The 21,706-nt window shown below is 37.2% G+C and overlaps 1 protein-coding gene across 4 annotated transcripts in view; it reads left to right on the plus strand.

The window, feature by feature from the left end:
• SLC30A4 (solute carrier family 30 member 4) overlaps positions 1-21,706 on the plus strand; it is a 32,297-nt gene that overhangs the window by 155 nt on the left and 10,436 nt on the right. For 2 of the 4 annotated variants that reach the window (XM_033408421.2, XM_004281270.4), the window contains exons 2-4: positions 95-599; positions 8,570-8,716; positions 21,266-21,419. In XM_033408421.2, coding sequence (XP_033264312.1) covers positions 209-599; positions 8,570-8,716; positions 21,266-21,419 — 692 coding nt within the window. In that variant the 5' untranslated portion in view covers positions 95-208. Of the gene's footprint in view, positions 1-94; positions 600-8,569; positions 8,717-10,626; positions 12,097-21,265; positions 21,420-21,706 lie in introns of those variants that run through there. The other 2 variants (XM_033408424.2, XM_033408423.2) reach the window with 2 other exon arrangements.

Raw genomic sequence — 21,706 nt, forward strand, 5'->3', positions numbered from 1 at the left:
TTTCGGAGCCCCGGCTCCCCCGCTGCCCCGGGCTTCGGAACTTGTGGGCTTTGTTGGGGCGCTTTTAATTTATAATGAGTTTCGTTTTCTACAGGATGGGGAGGGACGCGCGGCAGTGCCATCGGGAACTGGCACTCGGGTGAAGTAGGAGCCGCCGGCCGTCCGCCTGCACCGAGCCGTTCGGCGCCGCGGCCGCACAGCCTCTGCCATGGCCGGATCCGGCGTGTGGAAGCGCCTCAAATCTCTGCTGAGGAAGGACGATGCGCCGCTGTTTTTAAATGACACCAGCGCCTTTGACTTCTCGGACGAGGTGGGGGATGAGGGGCTTTCTCGATTTAACAAACTTCGAGTTGTGGTGGCCGACGATGGTTCTGAAACCCCGGAAAGGCCTGTTAACGGGGCGCACCCGGCCCTCCAGGCCGACGATGATTCCTTGCTGGACCAGGACTTACCTTTGAGCAACAGTCAGCTGAGTTTGAAGGTGGACCCCTGTGACAACTGCAGCAAACAGAGAGAGTTGCTGACGCAGAGAAAGGTGAAAACCAGATTGACCATTGCTGCCGTTCTTTACTTGCTTTTCATGATTGGAGAACTTGTAGGTGAGTTGTGTTGCCAACTCACTTTCCATTTACCTTGCCTGGAGAGTCTTTGTCAAGTTGTAGTTACACATAACTTGGCGTTTAAACTTTCTTTTTAGGAAGCTTGTTATTTATCAATATACTGATGTGAAAAGGCCTCACGGTTCCAAAGTGCAGATCAACCTAGGTACAACAAACTTCCAAAGATAACTCTGACCTTTTCTTCTGATTCTCCAAACACTGTGTCATCTACTGTAAAGTTAAGGACATTATCTTCATTATATATCCTGTAACTTCCTCTTTAAACAAAAAATCTGATAAAACACCAGGTTAATTTTTGCAACCTTTTAAATAGTAAATGATTCTACAATTATTTAGAATCATAAAATTTTACAGTATGAAAGGACCTTACTGAACACCTGCTCCACCTTTTTCTTTTTTAAGAGATCAGAGGACCCAGAGGTTAAATATTAATAAATTATGAGGACACTTAAGTGGGTAATTGAAAAGCTACATCTACAGTCCCGTTGTCTTGATTTTTTTCCCTCTACATTTGAATTAAGTGGTCTCTTACTATTTCCTTTTGTGTTTATATTCAAGAAATTTGCAAAGCTAAATAATGCTAACTGACCTCACCATTTTTCATTATAAGGAGGATCTGAAGGCCAGAAGGCTCCCCTGGGTTTTATAGAACTTGGTTTTATTTTTCATTTTTAATTATTCAAGTAATGCAGTCTTACTATAAAATACATGCTCAGTTTAGATATTAATTTCAGAGTCACATTAGTGTAACTGCTAACTTCTTTTAGTGACAATTGATAAAGTGATGTTAAAGCAGGGAGATTATTCTCCTGTGTTCTTTTTTTTTTTTTCTTTTGGCCACACCGTGTGGCTTCTGGGATCCTAGTTCCCGGATCAGGGACTGAACCCTGCCCCTCAGCAGTGAAAATGCGGAGTCCTAACCACTGGACCGCCAGGGAATTCCCTCCTGTGTTCTCTTAATGATGAACCATGACAAGAACAAAGGTGGCAGTCCAGATTTAAGATGCTGGCTGGAGGTTATGTGCAGGAAAATTATATACATTTCCTACCTCTTTTCATACCACTTCTCGCCAGTGCTCACTTCAGCCATGCTGGCCTTCTTTCTCCCTATGACTCACAAAGCTGTTTTCCTGCCCATAAGACCTTCAGACTGAGTGGTCTCTCTACCTCTGGCTTTCAAACTTTTTTGAGTTCACTATAGTAAGAAATACACTTAACATTGTGACCCGTGTAGGCATGCATGCATACGTATGTATGTATGTACACACACATATACATTTGTATAAATATATGAATAACTAAAACAAAAATTTTACTTCATGTGCTGTGTTCTACTGTTTTTTCAATTATGGTCCCAGCCCACTTAATTAATTTCATGGTCTACAAGTGGGTCACAGCCTGCAATTTGAAAAGCACTGCTTTATATGGACTGCCTTTTCCCAAATCTTCTCTTGGCTGCCTTCTTGTCATTCGTGTCTCATCACAAAAGATACCTCTTAGAGACCTTTCCAACTGCCTAAAGTCAACCTCTCTTCTCCCCTGTTCCTTCCCCAGCTTTAAAAGCCCTCAGCACCTGAGATTATCTTGTTTGTATATTCACTTGTTTAATATCAGTGTCCATTGAAATATAAGCTGAATTACCAGCACCTAGCACAATGACTAGCACAGAGTAAACACTCAATAAAATTTTGTTTAATTAATTAATAATTGCTGTTAGAGAATTATAAATGTTTAAGCTATGAAGAAATTAAAGACAGAAGTGAAACAGATCAGATAAGGCATGGTCAGCAGATTAAGAGTCAACGACTTGGGGCTTTCCGGTTGGTCAGTGGTTGGGAATCCGCCTGACAATGCAGGGAACGTGGGTTCAAGCCCTGGTCCGGGAAGATCCCACATGCTGCGGAGCAGCTAAGCCCGTGCGCCACGACTACTGAGCCTGCGCTCTAGAGCCCGTGAGCCACAACTACTGAAGCCCCTACACCTAGGGCCTGTGCTCCGCAGCAAGAGAAGCCACCGCAATGAGAAGCCCGCTCGCCACAACTAGAGAAAGCCTGCGTGCAGCAACGAAGACCCAATGCAGCCAAAAATAAATAAATAAATCTATTTTTTTTAAAAAAAGAGTCAATGACTTGCCCAAATTCCCAGTTAGAATATTGAGTCATTCAGACTTAGTGATTCTTGAAGTTAATATTTGAAGTTAAAATCACATTAATCACAATTTCCCCCTTAAAATTAGAGTTTACACCTATAAAAATTACTAAGATATAATTGTCCTGACTTAGCATTATTTAAATCTCTTACTTGGTAAATGATGTTTTGTGAAAGCTACAATAAGTATTTCCTTTCAAATACTAACTTTATTTTCAAATATGAAAATCTTTTGTTAAACACTGTAGAGAGGCTAGTACTTAGAATAGACATTAACAATATTATTCAGAATGTTACATAGAATTGTATACAGTAGAGCATTTATTAAAGTGTGTCGAAAGCACTTAGAAATAAAGCATCTTATGTAAGAAGTATGGAGTAATTTTACAATGAAGTATTTTAAAGATCTGAAAGGGGAAACTTGATTTTGAATCTTGGATTTGCTCTGAGACCTTAGGCAAGATCAATTCTTTCCATTCAGCAAGTATTTTTTAAGTACTTGCTATATACAATGGAGAACAAAACTTATGCTCCCTACTATCTAAAACACTTAATCTAATGTTTGGAGGACATTATATCTTCCTGTAGTGGAGGACACAGGTATTAATAAACACACAAATAAATTTAAAATTCAAATGGCCTTAAGTACTGTGAAGAAAAAGAACAAGATACTATAAGACATAGTTTAGACATGTCCAGCAGGACATGGTTTATGTATGAGCCACATACAGTTAAACCAAAAAAAAGAATATTAGGAGTAATTTGAGCAAAGGGAATGGAGGAAGATGTTTTCGACCAAAGAGAACAGCAAGTTCAAAACTCCTAAAACCTTCAATTCTTTAAGAGGATCTAAAAAGAAGACCAGTTTGGCCAGAATGTAGTAAGTAAGAGGGAAAGAGACAGGGGGACCAGACCAGGGAGGTCCTGAGAGACCATATTAAATGAGTTTAGTCTTTCATTCTAAGTACAACGGGGAGCCAGTGACTGCTTTGGAGTGGAGATTGACCTGATGGGATTTATCTTTTTAAAAGATTACTCTGACTCATATGGAGAGTGGATTGGAGGGTACAGGAGTGGAAGCAAGTATACTTTTGCAGAGGTCCAGACAAGAAATGATTATGGCTTGAACTGGAGTGGATGGAGAAAAATGTACTGATTGAGAAACATTCTAGAGGTAACAATGGCAAAATGGCTAATGGTTTGAATGTGAGAGTTGATGGGAGAGCAGTATCAGGAATGATTCTGAAATTTCTTACCTAAGCAGCTGAGCATATGGGAATGTATGTCAGTTATGAACCAGGGAGAAAATACAGAGCAGGATTTAAGCATGGGCTCAAGGGTTGTTTTAGGCATGTTAGGTATCATATGTATGTGAAATAGACAAAGATGTCTAGTGAGCTGTTACATATAAGTCTGTCATTCAGAAGGGAGGTCAAGGCAGAGAGAGAAACAGTATGTAATGCCATAGCAATAGAAAAAATTATCTAGAGAGCCCCAGTTTTGAGGAACTACAACTTTAGAAGTCAGGCAGAAGGCAAATGGGTATCCCAGAACTGAAGAAAAGAGTATTTCAAAATGGAATAAGCTGCTGAGAGGCCTGATAAGATGAGAACTAAAATATCCTCTGGATTTAGTAACAGTTATTGATTGTTTTAACAGCTGCATTTTATTGGGAATGAAAAAACTTAAAGAATGAATGCAAATAGACTTCCAGGTAAAGATGGCAAATGAACTCATGCATCTAGTTGTACTCTCTTAAACTACAATAAAAGGATTTAAAATACACAGACACACACACACACACATATACACACACACATACATATACACATATATATATAGAATATATATATATATATATATATATATATATATATATCCACACAGGTGGGGAAAACCTGAGAGGAGACTCTAGCAACACAAACTAGAAAGGAATCAGGTAAAAGAGGTAACTGACTTGACCCAAGAAAGCCAACTCCTAAACAAGCAGTGGGGAAAGCCAAGAACCAATCTAGTTTACACTAATGCATCAGAAACACCTAGACAACTTATTAAAAAACAAATTGCTGGACCAGAGTTTCTAATTAAGTAGGTCTGGGGTAGGGTAGGGCCTGAGGATTTTCTAACAAGTTCCCAGGATATGCTGATACTGCTGACCCTGAGGACTACACTTGAGAACTACACTAGAGAATCCTAAGCAGGCCCAGAATTGGTTGTACCAGGTACCCCTATAAGTGTGGTTAAAGAGGAAGGCTAAAATAAGGAAAGTTCATTAAAACCTGTTTAAGAGCCAGTCAGATATAATAGTATAACAATACAATAAGTATCCACAGAGATAAAATAAGATCATGAATCCATGAAACTAGAATAGGCTACTTTTTAAAAGAAATTCAGAGTAGAAAATAGAGCTTTTGAATAATACAAACTTTTTTTTTTTTTTTTTTTTGCAGTATGCGGGCCTCTCACTGTTGTGGTCTCTCCCGTTGTGGAGCACAGGCTCCGGACGCGCAGGCTCAGCGGCCATGGCTCACGGGCCCAGCCGCTCTGCGGCATGTGGGATCTTCCCGGACTGGGGCACGAACCCGTGTCCCCTGCATTGGCAGGTGGACTCTCAACCACTGAGCCACCAGGGAAGCCCTAATACAAACATTTAAAATTTTAACTCCAAACAAATTAGAAGGTGAATTAAGGTCACCTCTCACAGAATATAGCAAAAAGAGAAGATAATGGGAGAAAAAAGGCAAGAAAATTAGTATATTAGTTCAAATTCCAAATAATAGGAGTCTGGGGAATAGAGAAAGCAGAAGGAAAGAAGTTATCAACAACACAGTTTAAGAAATTTCCCCAGGGACTTCCCTGGTGGCACAGTGGTTAAGACTCCACGGTCCCAATGCAGGGCCCCAGGTTTGATCCCTGGTCAGGGAACTAGATCCCACATGCATGTTGCAACTAAGAGTTCGCATGCCACAACTAAGAAGCCCACATACCGCAACTAAGGAGGCCGCCTGCCGCAACTAAGACCTAGCGCAACCAAGTATTTTTTTAAAAAAAAGGAGAATCCTTACCGCAAAAAAAAAAAAGGAGAATCCTTTCCAAAAAAAAGGAAAAAGAAATTTCCCCAGAACTGAAGGGTATACAATTCCAGATAGAAAGAGTCAATAGGGCTTCCCTGGTGGCACAGTGGTTAAGAATCCACCTGCCAATGCCAGGGACACAGGTTTGAGCCCTGGTCTGGGAAGATCCCACATGCCACAGAGCAACTAAACCCGTGCACCACAACTCTTGAGCCTGTGCTCTAGAGCCCACAAGCCACAACTACTGAGCCTGTTCACCACAACTGAAGCCCGCACACTAGAGCCTGTGCTCTGCATCAAGAGAAGCCACCTCAATGAGAAGCCTGTGCACTACAACGAAGCGTAGCCCCCACTCTGCATCTAGAGAAAGCCCGCGTGCAGCAACGCAGACCCAATGCAGCCAAAAAATAAATAAAATAAATAAATTTTTAAAAAAAGAGTCAATAAAAGCCCAAATTGGATGAAAATAATCCCACACCAGGTACATCATTGTAAAATTTCAGAACACATGATACACACTTATTATTGCTTCAGGCAGCTGCTGTGTTAAACAATTGCCTCTGATAGTTTTTGACAAACACTGACCGAGGTTTGCACCAGGGCCAAGCTCCAAGTCAAGTCAAATAAAAAGAGCCTTGCAAGTATAGTCTCCCAGGGAACCACCAGACAGGTCAAATAATGACAATTTCCTGGCAATGGAGCTTTTTTTTTTTTTTTTTTTTTTTTTTTTTTTGCTGTACGCGGGCCTCTCATGTGGCCTCTCCCGTTGCGGAGCACAGGCTCTGGACGTGCAGGCTCAGTGGCCATGGCTCACGGGCCCAGCCGCTCCGCGGCATGTGGGATCTTCCCGGACCAGGGCACGAACCCATGTCCCCTGCATCGGCAGGCAGACTCTCAACCACTGCACCACCAGGGAAGCCCGCAATGGAGCTTTTAAGGAGCTCTAACGCCATCCTATTCCTTGCAGTGGCTGCCAGGCTGAGGTTTTCACTGTGGTTGCTGCTTGTTAGTTTTCAAGGCTACCATAGAACTGAAGAGGGGGAGATTGGGTGTAAGGCAAGTTAAAGTGCCACAGAGCTAGTGAGCTTCTTACCAAGATTCAGCCTTTTTCCTTGAATAAATGCTACCTGTATCAGCCTTTGTTTAATTTCCATAGTTTTCAGAATGCTGATTTGGACAATTTTTGCCCACGTTCTTATGGCTTTTATGGAGGAGATGATTTTCATAGGTCCTTACTCTGCTGTTTTTGCTGGTGATCATCACATGTGGCTCTTTAGGTTAACAAAAATTAAATAAATTCAATTCCTTAGTTGCACTAGCCGTATTTCAAATTCTCAAAAGCCACCTGTGACTAGTTGCTGCTCCATTGGCCAGCGCAGATAGAACATTTCCATCATCTCAGTTTTATTGCACAGTGTGGCTTTAGGGTATTATCCTTATTTTATAGATGAGTAAACTGAACCTCAAAAATGGTAAGTAACTTGCTCAGTCTCTGAGATTTCAAAGCCCCATGTTATTAACTGCCAAGCTGTATTTTCTGTCAGTGATTCCAGCTTTTTCATGTAAGGGAATACATAAAAAATGATATTTCTATAGAGCACACTGGCTGGAGTAAATGGATGTGACTACAAGATCACCAGCCCCAGTTCTCCTGCTGCTCTTGACTCTGCATACACATCCCAGGAATAGGGGAATCAACATCTCAGCACACTTATGTGTCACAACATCCTGATCATGAAGTTCTGCTATACATTATAACAGTATTTCTCAGTGTGGTTACAAGACCAGAAGCATCAGCATCACCTGGGAACATGTTAGAAATGTAAATTCTCAGGCCCCATCTAGACCTACTGAATTAGAAATTCTGGGAGTGGGGTCAAGAAGTCTATAGTTTAACAAAACTTCCAGGTGATTCTGATATACATAAAAGTTTGAATACCCTGTATTATATTATAAAAACTTATTCTATGGTGCTAGGAAAATTGGTTGACCATAATGGTCATAAATAAGTACATATATATGTATATATGTACACATATATATATATTATTATGTGTATATATATATACACACATATATAAAATACATATACACACCCACATATATGAAATATACACATTATTATTATGTATAATAATACATAATACTGGAAAACTAATATAAAAATTGTATTCTAAATACCATCTTTTATCCCTCTATTAGGAGACATTGCTGTTTATACCGAAGAGAATCAGTTAATTTTTATCTTTTGTTTTGAACTAATGAACATTTTGTGAAATTTCTTCAGTTTATGTTCAAACCCTCCCAAACAAGTGAATACCTACCTTTTATTCAGCTTTATTGTAATATTTAGATATGGTGGTTATTAATTTCACTGTCTAATAGTAGAATTAGTAGGTTGAGTAAAAACTGTATTGCTAAACACACAAAACTTCTCTTTGTGTCAGCCCCCATTTAATGGCTCTTAAATTTTTTAAGGTCATTTGCTCCTCAGAGAATCTGTTCCTGGAAATGGACATCTTCACCATTAGAAAAATATGCATAGTTAATGTTTTGCATAAAATTTCAGGATACCTTGACTTAATTGCAATAGGATAAGTAGTTAGTTAACTTTAGTTAGAAGTTTATGTTTTGTAGGATATTTTTTGCTGCATATTTTTGGTTTGATTGCTTATGTTTATTATTTTAATTAACTTATTCCTTCTTTCCTGTCACCCTTACTCTAAGGTGGATACATTGCAAATAGCCTAGCAATCATGACAGATGCACTTCATATGTTAACTGACCTAAGTGCCATCATACTGACCCTGCTTGCTTTGTGGCTGTCTTCAAAATCACCAACCAAAAGATTCACCTTTGGATTTCATCGCTTAGGTAGGTAATTGGGCGTTTCTTTGGTTTATAAAATTTTATAGTAAAACCACAATGAACTATAACCTTTGATTAACTGAAATCTTTCTGATGATAGTCTGTTTGAACAAAGCAAATGAAAATAGACAAATAAGATTCATTCAGATATATATCTTCCAGGGTACATGCAGTTCAGTCAGCTAAATAGTTTACACATATAAAATTACACGGTAATCAGGGACTTTCCTGGCAATCCAGCAGTTAAGACTCCACACTTCCATTGCAGGAGTCATGAGTTCGATCCCTCGTTGGGGAACTAAGACCTCACATCCCACATGCCGCATAGTGCGGCCAAAAAAAAAAAAATTGTGTGGTAAACATTAATCTTCAGATGTTGTTCCTTGTGTCCTGAAGGTGTTAACAGAAAAAAGTTTACCTTCAGTTTATCGAACCAAGCAAAACCACATGGATTTAATTCATCAATGAGCATTAGCTTTTCTTTCTCTTAAGGTATTCCAACCAAAGCGACTTATAACCCAGGTTTTAGGCACTACTATAATATGTATAACATACTGTATGGCTGACCTTCATTGTGGCCATTAACTGTAAATGCTAACAAAGATTCTTTGCTTGACCAAACGTTTGTCAGTCTCCTGAGCTGTCTCCCAAGCCCATCTCTGTACTTCCTCATTAAATCTAGTTTTAGGAAGAACCCTGCCAAACCAATTTAACAGAACCTCCACTCTCAATATTTGATGGGTTATTCCCAGGTGATGTCTCATCACCCTGGCCTGTTTTCAACAAGGCTTCCCTATACCAATCTTGATAGCTTCCCCCCAACTGTATTAAAGTCTTCTTTACCATGTTTTAATAAGTGTCATTGAATTTTTTTTCTTTCACAATGCACACATATTTATATTTTCCTATTTTGAACAAATATTAATATTTAATTAAGAGAGATTAAAATCATACATTGTTATCCACACAACTCTTCTTGCCATGTTAGTGTTTTTTTTAATTTTTACTTATTGTCAAAATACATATAAAACAATTACCTGAATTAGTATATGAAGTGCCATATGACCAATTTTTTGCTTAGAACCCAAAAATTGATTTAGGCAGCTTCAGCAAAACCTGTCTTAAAGAACCAGAATTAACATCTTGTAGTTTTATTTTGTGTAGACAATGCCACTCTTGGCTAATATTCCATTCAGTTCCTCCCCTTCTTTGTTACTTTTTAGCCTAATCTTAACTCAACATCTAGGTCTCCTATAATTTAGTAGCTGGGTCTTCTAGTGTAAAACTTGACATTTTACCTGAATGGCTGTATTCCAAGTAGCTATCCAGGTCGTAAGTTTGGGAACTTATCTGGCATCCCCATTTCTCAGCACCCTCAGCTGCTGTACAAGAGCAGTAAAGCCCTGAGTGAGGCCTTTCCGTTATTTGTTAAGCAACTGAATAACACATAATGCATTTGGATGTGTTCCTAAAAAAAACTCCCACTTCTAGCTGACACATTATACATCCATTTGTTTACTGATTGCCTTGGGGTTTTTAAAAAACTTCAAAATTATTCTTAAACTTTAATATTTTTGTGTGATTTAAACACCTGCAATTTAAGAGCAAAACTCAAACTAGCATCGTGGAATGGGGATTTTTACCTTCTAACACTATTTGAGAGAGTGCATTCATTTTAGGTTATAGACCCCTTGGAATTCTAATGAAAACAGTGGAATTCTCCCCCAGAAACATGCAATACCAGAACATAGAAAGTTCTACAAATGATAAGTTAAGAACCCATAATCATGAAAATTCTATTAAATATCAGAGAAGTACTTAGTGTTTATCTAGATAGTCATAGATAACAAGTACTATGAAAAGATGAAAGAAAATAGAACTGACTGGTCCTATTGTATTTCCGTACATTTCTATAGAAAGTCAAATTTTTCCCTTTCCTTAAAAGTACTACTTCAAGATGGTGGACTAGAGGTCAGCATTTGAGAGTCCATTGAAATAAAAGGTACCAAATCAACACAGAGAAGCAAATGGTTGAGTCACCAATCAACAAGACATTTTCAGAAATTTCTGGAAGTTGGAAAGTAGATGGGAGTGGGTTGAAGAAAGAAACAAGCCAAGAAGCGACAGCCTGGAGAACGCTAGGGTAGAACTGGACCAGCCCAACAGAACTCCAAAGAAGACTCAGGGACAGAGATGGCAGAAGTGAGAATTGGGGCTGAAAACAAGACTAATTGAATGACTGCAAATGAGAGACTGCTCCCACTAGTCCACTGTGTCCCTACCTTCCTCCCACCGCCACCTCCACTCAGGCGGTCCGCATTTTCCCCCATGTAAACACCACATAGTTCTTCCAGAAGGAAATTGAATCAAATGTTTGGAGAAAGCTGAGGCTTTTAGTGTGAATGTTGATGCTCCAAAATAATTCGTTTTCATACTAGAATTCAGGGTTCTCCAGCCTTCTAGTTTGGTTCCCCACATACTCACACTAAAGTAATACACTTGTCTTAGTCTTCCCTGCTCTACACCCCTTATTAGTAACCATTTTAAATAGTTATGGCTTATCCTTCCAGCATTTCCCTTTTGCAAAGGACAGTTTCCCTATCCTATTACCCTAAATGTGAACGGACACCCAAGGATCTTTCAGAAAATGGGAAAAACCAGCAGCATGAAAGAAAGTTAAAAAACAAACAGACAAACAAAAATTTGTCGTACAGGAAAGAGAGGTGACTTAGGAAACAGAAGAAAATGTTTTCAATTATCTTATTAATATACCCAGAATAATAAAACAGTAAAATGTTTTGAAAAAGAAACATACAGAAAAAGCTCTTTGAAATTGAAATATCACTAAAATTTTTTAAAAGTTTTTTTCGATAGAAGGACTAGAAAATATAATCAAGAAAGTCTCGGACTTCCCTGATGGCACAGTGGTTAAGAATTCACCTGCCAGCAGGGGACACGGGTTCGAGCCCTGGTCCAGGAAGATCCCACGTTCCACGGAGCAACTAAGCCCATACGCCACAACTACTGAGCCTGTGCTCTAGAGCCCGTGAGCCACAACTACTGAGCCCATGAGCCACAACTACTGAAGCCCATGCACCTAGAGCCTGTGTTCCATAACAAGAGAAGCCACCGCAATAAGAAGCCCGCACACCACAATGAAGAGTAGCCCCTGCTCAACGCAATTAGAGAAAGCCCACCCACAGCAACAAAGACCCAACGCAGCCATAAATAAATAAATAAATAAATTTATTTTAAAAAGAAGAAAGTCTCCCAGAAAGACAAATACCATATGATATCACTTATATGTGGAATCTAAAATACGATACAAATCAACATATCCATGAAACAAAAACACACCTACAGATATAGAGAACAGAGTTGTGGTTGCCAAGGGGGAGGAGGGGTAGGGGAGGGATGGAATGGGAGTTTGGGATTAGCAGAGGCAAACTATTATATATAGGATGGATAAACAAGGTCCTACTCTATACTATGTTCAATATCCTGTCAAACCATAATGGAAAAGAATATGAAAAAGAACATATAAATATGTATAACTGAGTCACTTTGCTCTACAGAAGAAATTAACACAACATTGTAAATCAACTATACTTCAATAAATTTTTTTAAATAGTTAAAAAAAAAAAGGTCTCCCAGAATACAGAACAAAAAAATAAAAACAGGAAGAAAAAGTTTAAAACTATAAAAGAATAATCTGGGAGGTCCAAAGTTGTATTATTAAGAATCTCAGAAAAAGAGACTTACAAAATAAAAGGGAGTGACTGCTTAAGGGGTACAGGGTTTCTTTTTGGGGGTGATGAGCGTGTTCTGGAATTAGATAGTGGTAATTGTTGCACAGCCTGTGCGTATACTAAAAGCCACTGAATTTGTCCACTTCAAAATTGTTAAAGTGGTGAATTTTGTTATTTGAATTTTATCTAAAATTTTTTAAGTCATCTAAAAAATAAAAGGAAGAGAATTGTTAAGATATAGACAGGTATTTTCCAGAGCTAGGGAGGGAATCACATCCTCACACTAGCAGGGCCTTTTTGGGATCTTCTTTTTCTTCTTTGTATTACAAAAGCTTATAAGGATATATCTAGATAAGACTTATTTCACTTATCCTGCTCTTTGAAGTAATGGAAGAAAAACTTATGATGTGGGGAGGATTAAAAAGACAACAAAGATATGTAGAATTGAATAAAGCTATAAACCAAAGCAGTGGCTGCCCTTGTGTGCTGTAAAATTCCACCACCTCACGAGTAATCTCTCTAAGTTCTGTAGGGAAACGTTTGTTTACATTGGACACATTTAGATAGTGTGCCTCTTATGACCTCTACTACCAAGACTTGGGAATTCAGGTCTTAAAGAACACTGCAGAAGGAATCCCCCCTAAGAAACTTCTGGTTTATTACTGTGTTGTTGAATTTGCTTTGTTTTAATGGCATGGGTGGTAGGACAGGAGTTGGTTTTTTCTTTGTTGATTTATTTTGTAAATCTGTAAAACATGTCACAAAAGTCAAAAATTATTTTTTAAAAGAAAAGATTTACTCAGAGAAGCCTCGCTTTCATTCTGTCCCCTCCAACCCATCCTCCTGCCCCACTCCTAATTAGCAATCATTTTAATTAGTTTCTGGCCTGTCCTTCCAGCATTTCCTTTTGAAAGTATAAGGAAATACATATATATGTTCATATCCCGCTCCCTGCCACACTTTCTTATGCAAAGGCAGCATCCTGGAGGTGTGTGTCTGTGAATGAGAGTCAGATAACAGTAGTACCATACCCTAAATTTTCTTTTTGTTTTCTCATAACACTTTATACATGCCTAATAGCATTTATCACATTTTTATAGATATTTTTATGAAACAATGTCTCCTTCTAGACCATGAATTAAGTAGGGACAGGAACAGAAAATATTAAACTCCATGGGTCTGGCACTAATAAGTGCTGTATAAGATATCATTAATCAAATTGTTGCGTATTCAAGCTGATTAAATATGGTTATGAAAACTGAAACAGATAATCTAGTATAGCTCATGATCCACAAATCATTTGTGTTTGGGTTAAATTAAACCAATTTCTAAACTGAGAGTAGGAGTATTTTTGAAATTTTGGGACAAAAATATTTGGGACTTGAAAACATTTATCTGTAATTCTGAATCTGTTTATGCTCACAAACTATAAAAAATTATTTGATCTGTAACATAGCTGGGTTATATAGCCTGGCTTATAGGTCCTTTGGACCAATTAAGAAACTAGTCAGAAGGGAATTTCTTCTTATCTCAGTCAGGGGCTGATCCTATTTGTTTTGGTACTTAACCTCTTTTAGAGTTTTGTGGTTAAATTGTCTTTGGTTCACATCTGAGATCTGCACTTTTACTAGCTGTATGACCTTTGGAAGAATGATTTAATCTAAGTATGGGTTTTTACTGTAAAATACGGATGATAATGTATAAGTTCCTAACATGGTACCTGGCACAGAGTAAATTCTCAGTAAAAGTTAGTTCCAGTCTTCTTTTCCTTCCCTCTTCTACCTGCCAGTTTATCATCTTACCCAGACTTTTTATATCTCTCAAAATGCTCCATGCTCCAAAACTACCTGCCTTCCCCCCTCCCCCTAATCGGAATTCTTATCCTCTTAGCAAAACTGTCTCAGCTAGGTAGGAGGAGAATAAGATGATTCACCCTGATGATTAAATAACAATTTTTAAAGATGTGCTTTTTAACTCAGGTCTTTGGTAACATTTGGGACACTATAACAAAATTTATTTTAGCAAAAATCATTCAGTCAAGGTGAGAGAAAGGTAGTTTTAGATTTGAGGGGTAAGCCAAACTCACTGTCCCAGGAGTCAGGTCCATTCTGTTGGTACTTTCTTTCCTTCATGTGAACTCAGAGATTGTGTAAAATCATTCAAGGTTTTTCTTTTTCTTCTTTCTTTATTATACTACACTGAGCTACAATGGCAGCTCTTTTGTGGGAAGAGGGAGAGCAGGGTAGGAACTATATGTGAGTTATTTTTAAATGCCTGGATTTATTTGACTTTGGGTATGTCTTCTTATTCTGGAAGCTACTAAAACTTAGAACTTCATGAAGCCACACTGTAGGAGAAATCCCACAAATCCTTAGGAAGAATAGCCTATGTCTCAGGGGACATGCTCTTCTAAAGAGAACAGCCCAATCCCTTGCTTGCTTTCTACTTTTATCTTTCTCTGTGGATTATGAGTGTAATTGACTTTATTTATATGACTATTCCAGTTCTTGGGCTGAAGAGACTGCATGGATTAGATAAAGATAGTGACCATGTGAAAGGACCGTAGTAAGCAGAGTTGTCTGTATTTGAAATAAAAAGCGAGATTTACTTTGGTAATAAAATCATCAGCCTAGGTTAATAATGAAGTGACAGTGCAGGGATCTTTAGTAGCAGTGTGTCATTCTACTGAACAAAGACCTTGGCAGATCTGACTAGATGATGGTTGTCCTGAGGTAGGTAGATGGTTATAATGCTAGTTCTACGTAGTTTGTTATTTTTCTCCTGATACTTACTAAAGGAACAGAAAGTATTCAGCTAAAAAATCTCTTCCCCCATACGTGCAGCAAAAAAAAGCCCCACAATGCTTCTCCCTAGTGATTCATTTTAACAACTTCCTCCCACCCCTGACAAGAGTTATTCCTATTATATTCACATCTTAGAGTTATTTCATATCACATGAACATCTATAGGAAAAGAATAGGTACATGCTAGAAATGGGAATTTTTACTGAGGCAGGAGTAAGACATGAGTGAGGTGGTCAACACTGGATAGCCAAAAGTCAACTTGAGCACACTGGGCACCTTGGGTGTGGGCTATAGGGAATGGTATGAAGGCAGGAAACAGGAGGTGATTCAGAGTAGGAGGTGAGAGGATCCAAAGACAAACTTTGCAGTTTAGCTTAGCATTCTGGTGGCAACAGTGGGCCCCTGAAATCCTACATGATGTCTTTATCCTGAGTGCATCCTCATCTGTGGATGAGGTGAAATTAAAATACTATCAATAGTTTGGAGGTCCTAGGCAAATCCAGTACAGCCCACTGATTTCCTTCTTTTCTCCTTCCTATCTGCTTTTAGAAGAATGTAGAAAAGAGAAATAGCAAAAAGAAAGTAGAAGACAGACTATGTCTCCACTTTCCTTCCCTATTCATTTTTATAGACCTCTGAAACCTGAACTTTAGATGTTTACTATGAGGCAACAGAAAGACAAGTGTAATATAATTTAAGGGAAATATACATTATTGGCATCATAGCATTAGCAAAGATAACAGTTATGATAGGCCAGTACATCTAGGCAGCACTCGTTAAAAAGCAAATATGCTTGAGTTGAGTGTGGTTTACATAGTTGAAGCAGATTATTACTCATACACTGAGTAGGTGCTCAAAAGTTACCTGTTGAATGAATGAGTAATGTTATAAGGTGGGGAGACAGGCAGTAAATATGTACATAAGCACAACATAATCATAAATTGTATTAAATGCTGTGAAGAGAAAGAATAAGGTACTATGATGGAGAATAACAGGATGTCAGAGAAGGACTCAATATTCTTCATGTGAACCTTGAAAACCTCTAGTTTTGGCAATTTATAGATGTGTTAAAATGTGCAATAAACATTTTTCATATTTTATCCTATCAAAACTTGATAATCATCTGTGTTTTCTCCCATTTAATTTTTGCTCTTACTATTTATTAGCCATTCAAATCAAAACTGTTTATTCTCTGTATGTGAAATTCACGGTATATTTTGGTCTTTATTATATCATTGACTATAAACATTTGTTTATATTTCAGCTGAAAAAAAAGACCCAAGTGATGTTATAACAAAAAACACATATTCATTCATCTTACTCCATCCTCCAATGCTACAGTTCAGCCAGGTGGAGTGATATAATTATTTGTGTGTAGAATAAAATAGCAAAATATGTTAGAACTACTATAATAATAGGTTTCTAGAATTTCCATAAAAATCTATTTCAAGAGTTTTTCATTTATGCTAAATTTCCATTTAGTCAAGTTTGTCCAAAATGAATAGGGTAGTAACTTTCACAGAAATCCAGCGTTTCATTTATGGAAGTTCCTGGGTCTCCTTTAGAAAATGAAAAATCCACCTGTCGTGCACTCCTTTCATCTTGAAAAATTTTACTGTATGTTGTGTGACCAGATACCAGCCCAGGGCAACAGGGCAAGAATGAGAAGACTGGAGCAAGTCATAATTTGGCTGTTGATTGAAAGCTTCCTTCTCTCTTAAATGTTGTGGGAGAAAAAAAATCCTGCCTATATTTATCTGCATTCCATCATATTTAACATACTATGAAAAAAATTCAAACACTAATTAGTTCTACTCATGATATTTCACCAAAGTTTAATTTATTCACAGTGAAAGAGCTTTTTGTTCATTTTATCAGAATGATCATACAACTACTATTAGGAATTTTAGCTATATGGTATTACTGTACCTTATACTTCTCAATTATAAATCTCAGCCCTAAAAATCTACTTAAAATTTTGAGGTTTTTGCTTTTGCATTTATCAGTATTCTGTTTAGAAGACATTTTGACAGGTCATTAGAATAAAAAAATAACAGATGAATGTCTTTGCTTTTCACCAGGGAAACTAGATATGAGGCATATTCCTATTAATTGCTGAATAAGGCATATCTTTAATAACAATATCCTAATATGTCATTTTGGGAATTTCTAGGAATCAGTTGAATTCCATTACTCTTAACTAGGGGCAGGCATTAGGATCCTTTGTGCTACTTACATGGGTGAAAACTGTGTGGTGGAAAACTGAGTTTTCAGCTGCAGGGACCTAGGGCCTTCAAAGGGTGGGAATCCTCCTTGTCAAGAGCTTTGTTTATGCTTTAGTTTGACTTTCATTTTACTTTATTTTGAATGTGGTTTTGCCTTATCTGAGGGTTCACAAAAAGATCATTTTCAGTGTTTAGGAAAACTATCACTGGGATGTGGGTGTTGCCAGATTTAGCTTGCTCTCTCTCTCTCTCTCTCTCTCTCAGGATGACAGTATGTCTGAAATATTGCAGGGGACATACTTATATGGAAAAAATTAGTTGTTTATCTGAAATGAAGATTTAGCTGGGCATCCGCTATGTTATCTGGCAGACCTACTAGGGTAACAATATATCTTATCATCCAAACTAGGACACTTTTGAGAGTTAAATGGGACACTTTTAACAATTATACCAGGATAACAGGCATAACTTGGAACTATCTGGGAAAACTGGAAAGTATGGCCAACCTAATTACAAGGGGTTTTGAAATTTTTAATTATTGGTTTTAGATTTTCATAAGCAATCACATCTCTCTGTCATTAACTTGTATAGCTGTTAATCTTTATGAAGTATATTGCTTTATAATTTCATATTAAAAATTTGATTAAGGCACCTTTAAAACTTTGGTGTCCTAACTGCTAGCTAGCTTCAAGCTTGACACAGGGTTAGAGTTCTCTTCTTTTTTTTTTTCAGAAGAGTTTGAGAAGGATTGATATTTTTTACATACCAATATTAAAGAGAATTAAAGTTCTCTTTCTTCACGAGTAAAATGAGGAGCCTACCGTTAGTACATGAGATTTTATAGTTCAAAATTTTTAAATTATTTCTTCTTTCTTTATATTATTTATATATGTATATGTTGACATCAGCAGTTATAACTTAAGACAAGAAATTCCATGTGTTTTCAGTCTTATATTTGGCTTCTTTTTCTTTTTAATTTATTTATGTGGTTTTTTTGGCTGCGTTGTGTCTTCGTTACTGCACACGGGCTTTCTCTATTTGCCGCAGGCGGGGGCTACTCTTTGTTGCGGTGCGCGGGCTTCTCATTGCTGTGGTTTCTCTTTGTTGCAGAGCACAGGCTCTAGGCGCACAGACTCAGTAGTTGTGGCACGTGGGCTCAGTAGTTGTGGTTCACGGGCTCTAGAGCGCAGGCTCAGCAGTTGTGGCACATGGGCTTAGTCGCTCCGCGGCATTTGGGATCTTCCCCGACCAGGGCTCCAACCCGTGTCTCCTGCATTGGCAGGCGGATTCTTAACCACCGCGCCACCAGGGAAGTCCCTATTTGGTTTAATTCTTTTCTTTTAACCTATTCTTGTTTTGGGGGATTTAGTAAATAATTATTGTTCATATTTAGCTTTACCTTCTGAATTGTATATATACCCCTTTCTCTTCCCTTGCTCAGCCTAACTAACTTTAGTCTACAGATCCATCCACAAATATATGAGTACATGTTACATGCCAGCCTTTCTACTGAATGCTACAGTAAATGTGATGTGGAATGTAACTTGGTTATATCCTTAGGGGCTTAGAGTCTAGACTTGATATGGTAGTCTCTCCACAGCTATGTATATTTCAGTTGGGTTTTTTTTCTCTGCCTTCTTCAAGCCTGTGTCTCCTATGAAGTATGATAATTAGTATATCAGCAATACATGAATCATGGTTTTGAATAGGAGTTGTATGGTTTTTGTCTTATTCCAGTACCTGTTGATGCACAGAATTTTATTAGGGTTTTGGCTACATTAATGAAATGTCTTTGGGAAAAAACTTTTTACTGCTAGATAGTTTTTCTGTGTTGTAATTTATGAGGTGGAATAAAAATGATCATAGTCCAATATACTTGAACTGCCTTTAACCTTTGAGCAATGAGTTGACCCAGATAACAATTTTCCAGTTTGTTTTAACTTTTAACACTTAAAAGTTTAATATCTGGTTTCTTTAAAGAAAAAAAATTTGTGTATTTTCTTGCTATTATTGTTTTGAGTGTCAACACTAGTTTTATATAATAATTATTTTAAAATGTACATTGCCCTATTTTTATTATTTTGAAAAGATATAAAATTATTTCTACTTCATACTCACATGGTAGAAAACTCACATGGTATAAAAGCATATATAGTGCAAAGTCATCCCTGTCTCCTAGCCACCCATTTTCCTCATAATCAGTTTTTATCAGTATTTTGTATATTCTTCCAGAATTTGCATGTACAGATCATTATTTATATATTCTCTTTCTTCTTTTTGCACAAATGCTAACATACCATACTGTTGTATACTTTTCTTTTTTCACATAACACTGTTATTTTGAAGATGACTCCTTATCAGAACATAAACAGCCTAATGGTTTTTTCCAAGCTGCATAGTATTCCATGTTACAAGGCCCCTACTAATCACTTTTTTTAATTGTTTTCACTTGTTTGCTATTATATACAATGTTTGATAAATAGCTTCATAACATACCTCATTTTGCACATGTGCAGCTCAGTTGGCAAGAGTGTGTATATCACTCCTGGAAAAGGAAATCCTGAGTCAAAATGCATTCATACATGCCTTAAAATATGGGTTTGTTTTTCTTTAGTCTAAAGGTAAATGTGTTTATAGTAAAAACTTAAAACTTTTCAAGCGTTACCAAAAAGAATAAAGTGAAAAATAAATTCCCCAAACTCTTAGTCTCACTTCTCAGGTATAACATTTTCTCGTCTGTCTTTCTTGTGATTATCAATTTGCCTGATTTTTTTTCTTTTTTTTAAATATAAATGAACCAACAAGGACCTACTGTATAGCACAGGGAACTATACTCAATATTTTGTAATAGCCTATAAGGGAAGAGAATCTGAAGAGGAATATATATATATCACTCTACTGTACACCTGAAACTAACATGATATTGTAAATCAACTATACTTTAATTTTTTAAAAATACATATTTATATATATGGCTCTATGGTATCCCATTATATGTATATACCATAATTTATCCATTAAGTTCCTCATTGGTGGGCATTTAAGATGTCTCCAGATCTTTTTTTATACTACAGACAAAGCTACAGTAAAAAACCTTGTAGATACCTTTGCATACATTTGGATGTGTTTCTACTGGGTGGATTTTTAGAATATAAGGAATATATGCATTTTAAAATTTTATTAGTTTTACTAACTGCTCTCCAAAAAGATAGTTCTGTTTTATACTTCCACCAGTATATCCTTGCTAACTATGGCTGTTATCAGACTTTTTAATCTTTGCCAATTTAGTAAGGGGCAAAAAGGAATTCTTACTTGAATTTCTTGTATTATGATTGATTTTGATAAATTGGCCATTTCTGTTTATTTTCTGTGTATTACTATTTGTGTCCTTTACCCATTTTTCTTATGGGTTGTTCACTTTTTTATTGATTTGTAAGTATACTCATCTATGGGGAAATTAGCCTGTGGTCAAGTATGTTACAAATTTTATTCTCAGTTTTTTCATTTTTTTATCATGTGTATAGTCTGTAAATATACATAATTTGACCCTAAAGAGATGAGGAGAAGGCGGGGAGTGGTGGGAGTGAATTAGTGGAGGATGCAAAGCAAACTACTAATCACTTTTTAAGTAGGAAGAATAATATGACAAAAATAATGTAGTGCTTTTATCTCCTTAGAGGAAAGAAGATATAAGTAAGAGATTGTACAGTATTTCGTATATATAAAGTATAATGACCATTCTGCAAATGTATTTATTTTTTATATTTTTCCCTCCAGAGGTATTGTCAGCTATGATTAGTGTGCTGTTGGTGTATATACTTATGGGATTCCTCCTGTATGAAGCTGTCCAAAGAACTATCCATATGAAATATGAAATAAATGGAGATATAATGCTCATTACCGCAGCTGTTGGAGTTGCAGTTAATATGATGTAAGCTCTATTTTTAAAAAAATTTTCATAGGTTTTATTTTTTAAAGCAGTTTTAGATTCAAAGCAAACTTGTGCGGAAGGCACAGAGCTTTCCCATATATACCCTGCCCCCCCCCCACATGCATAGCCTCCCCGGTTATCATATCCCCCACCAGAGTGGTACAGTTGTTACAAACCATGAGCCTACACTGACACATCATTATAGCACAGAGTCCGTAGTTCACTTGAAGGTTCTCTCTTGGTGTAAAACTCATTCTATGAGTTTGGACAAATTTATAATGACATAT

Source organism: Orcinus orca, chromosome 2, assembly GCF_937001465.1.
Source record: "Orcinus orca chromosome 2, mOrcOrc1.1, whole genome shotgun sequence".
Lineage (NCBI taxonomy): Eukaryota > Metazoa > Chordata > Mammalia > Artiodactyla > Delphinidae > Orcinus > Orcinus orca.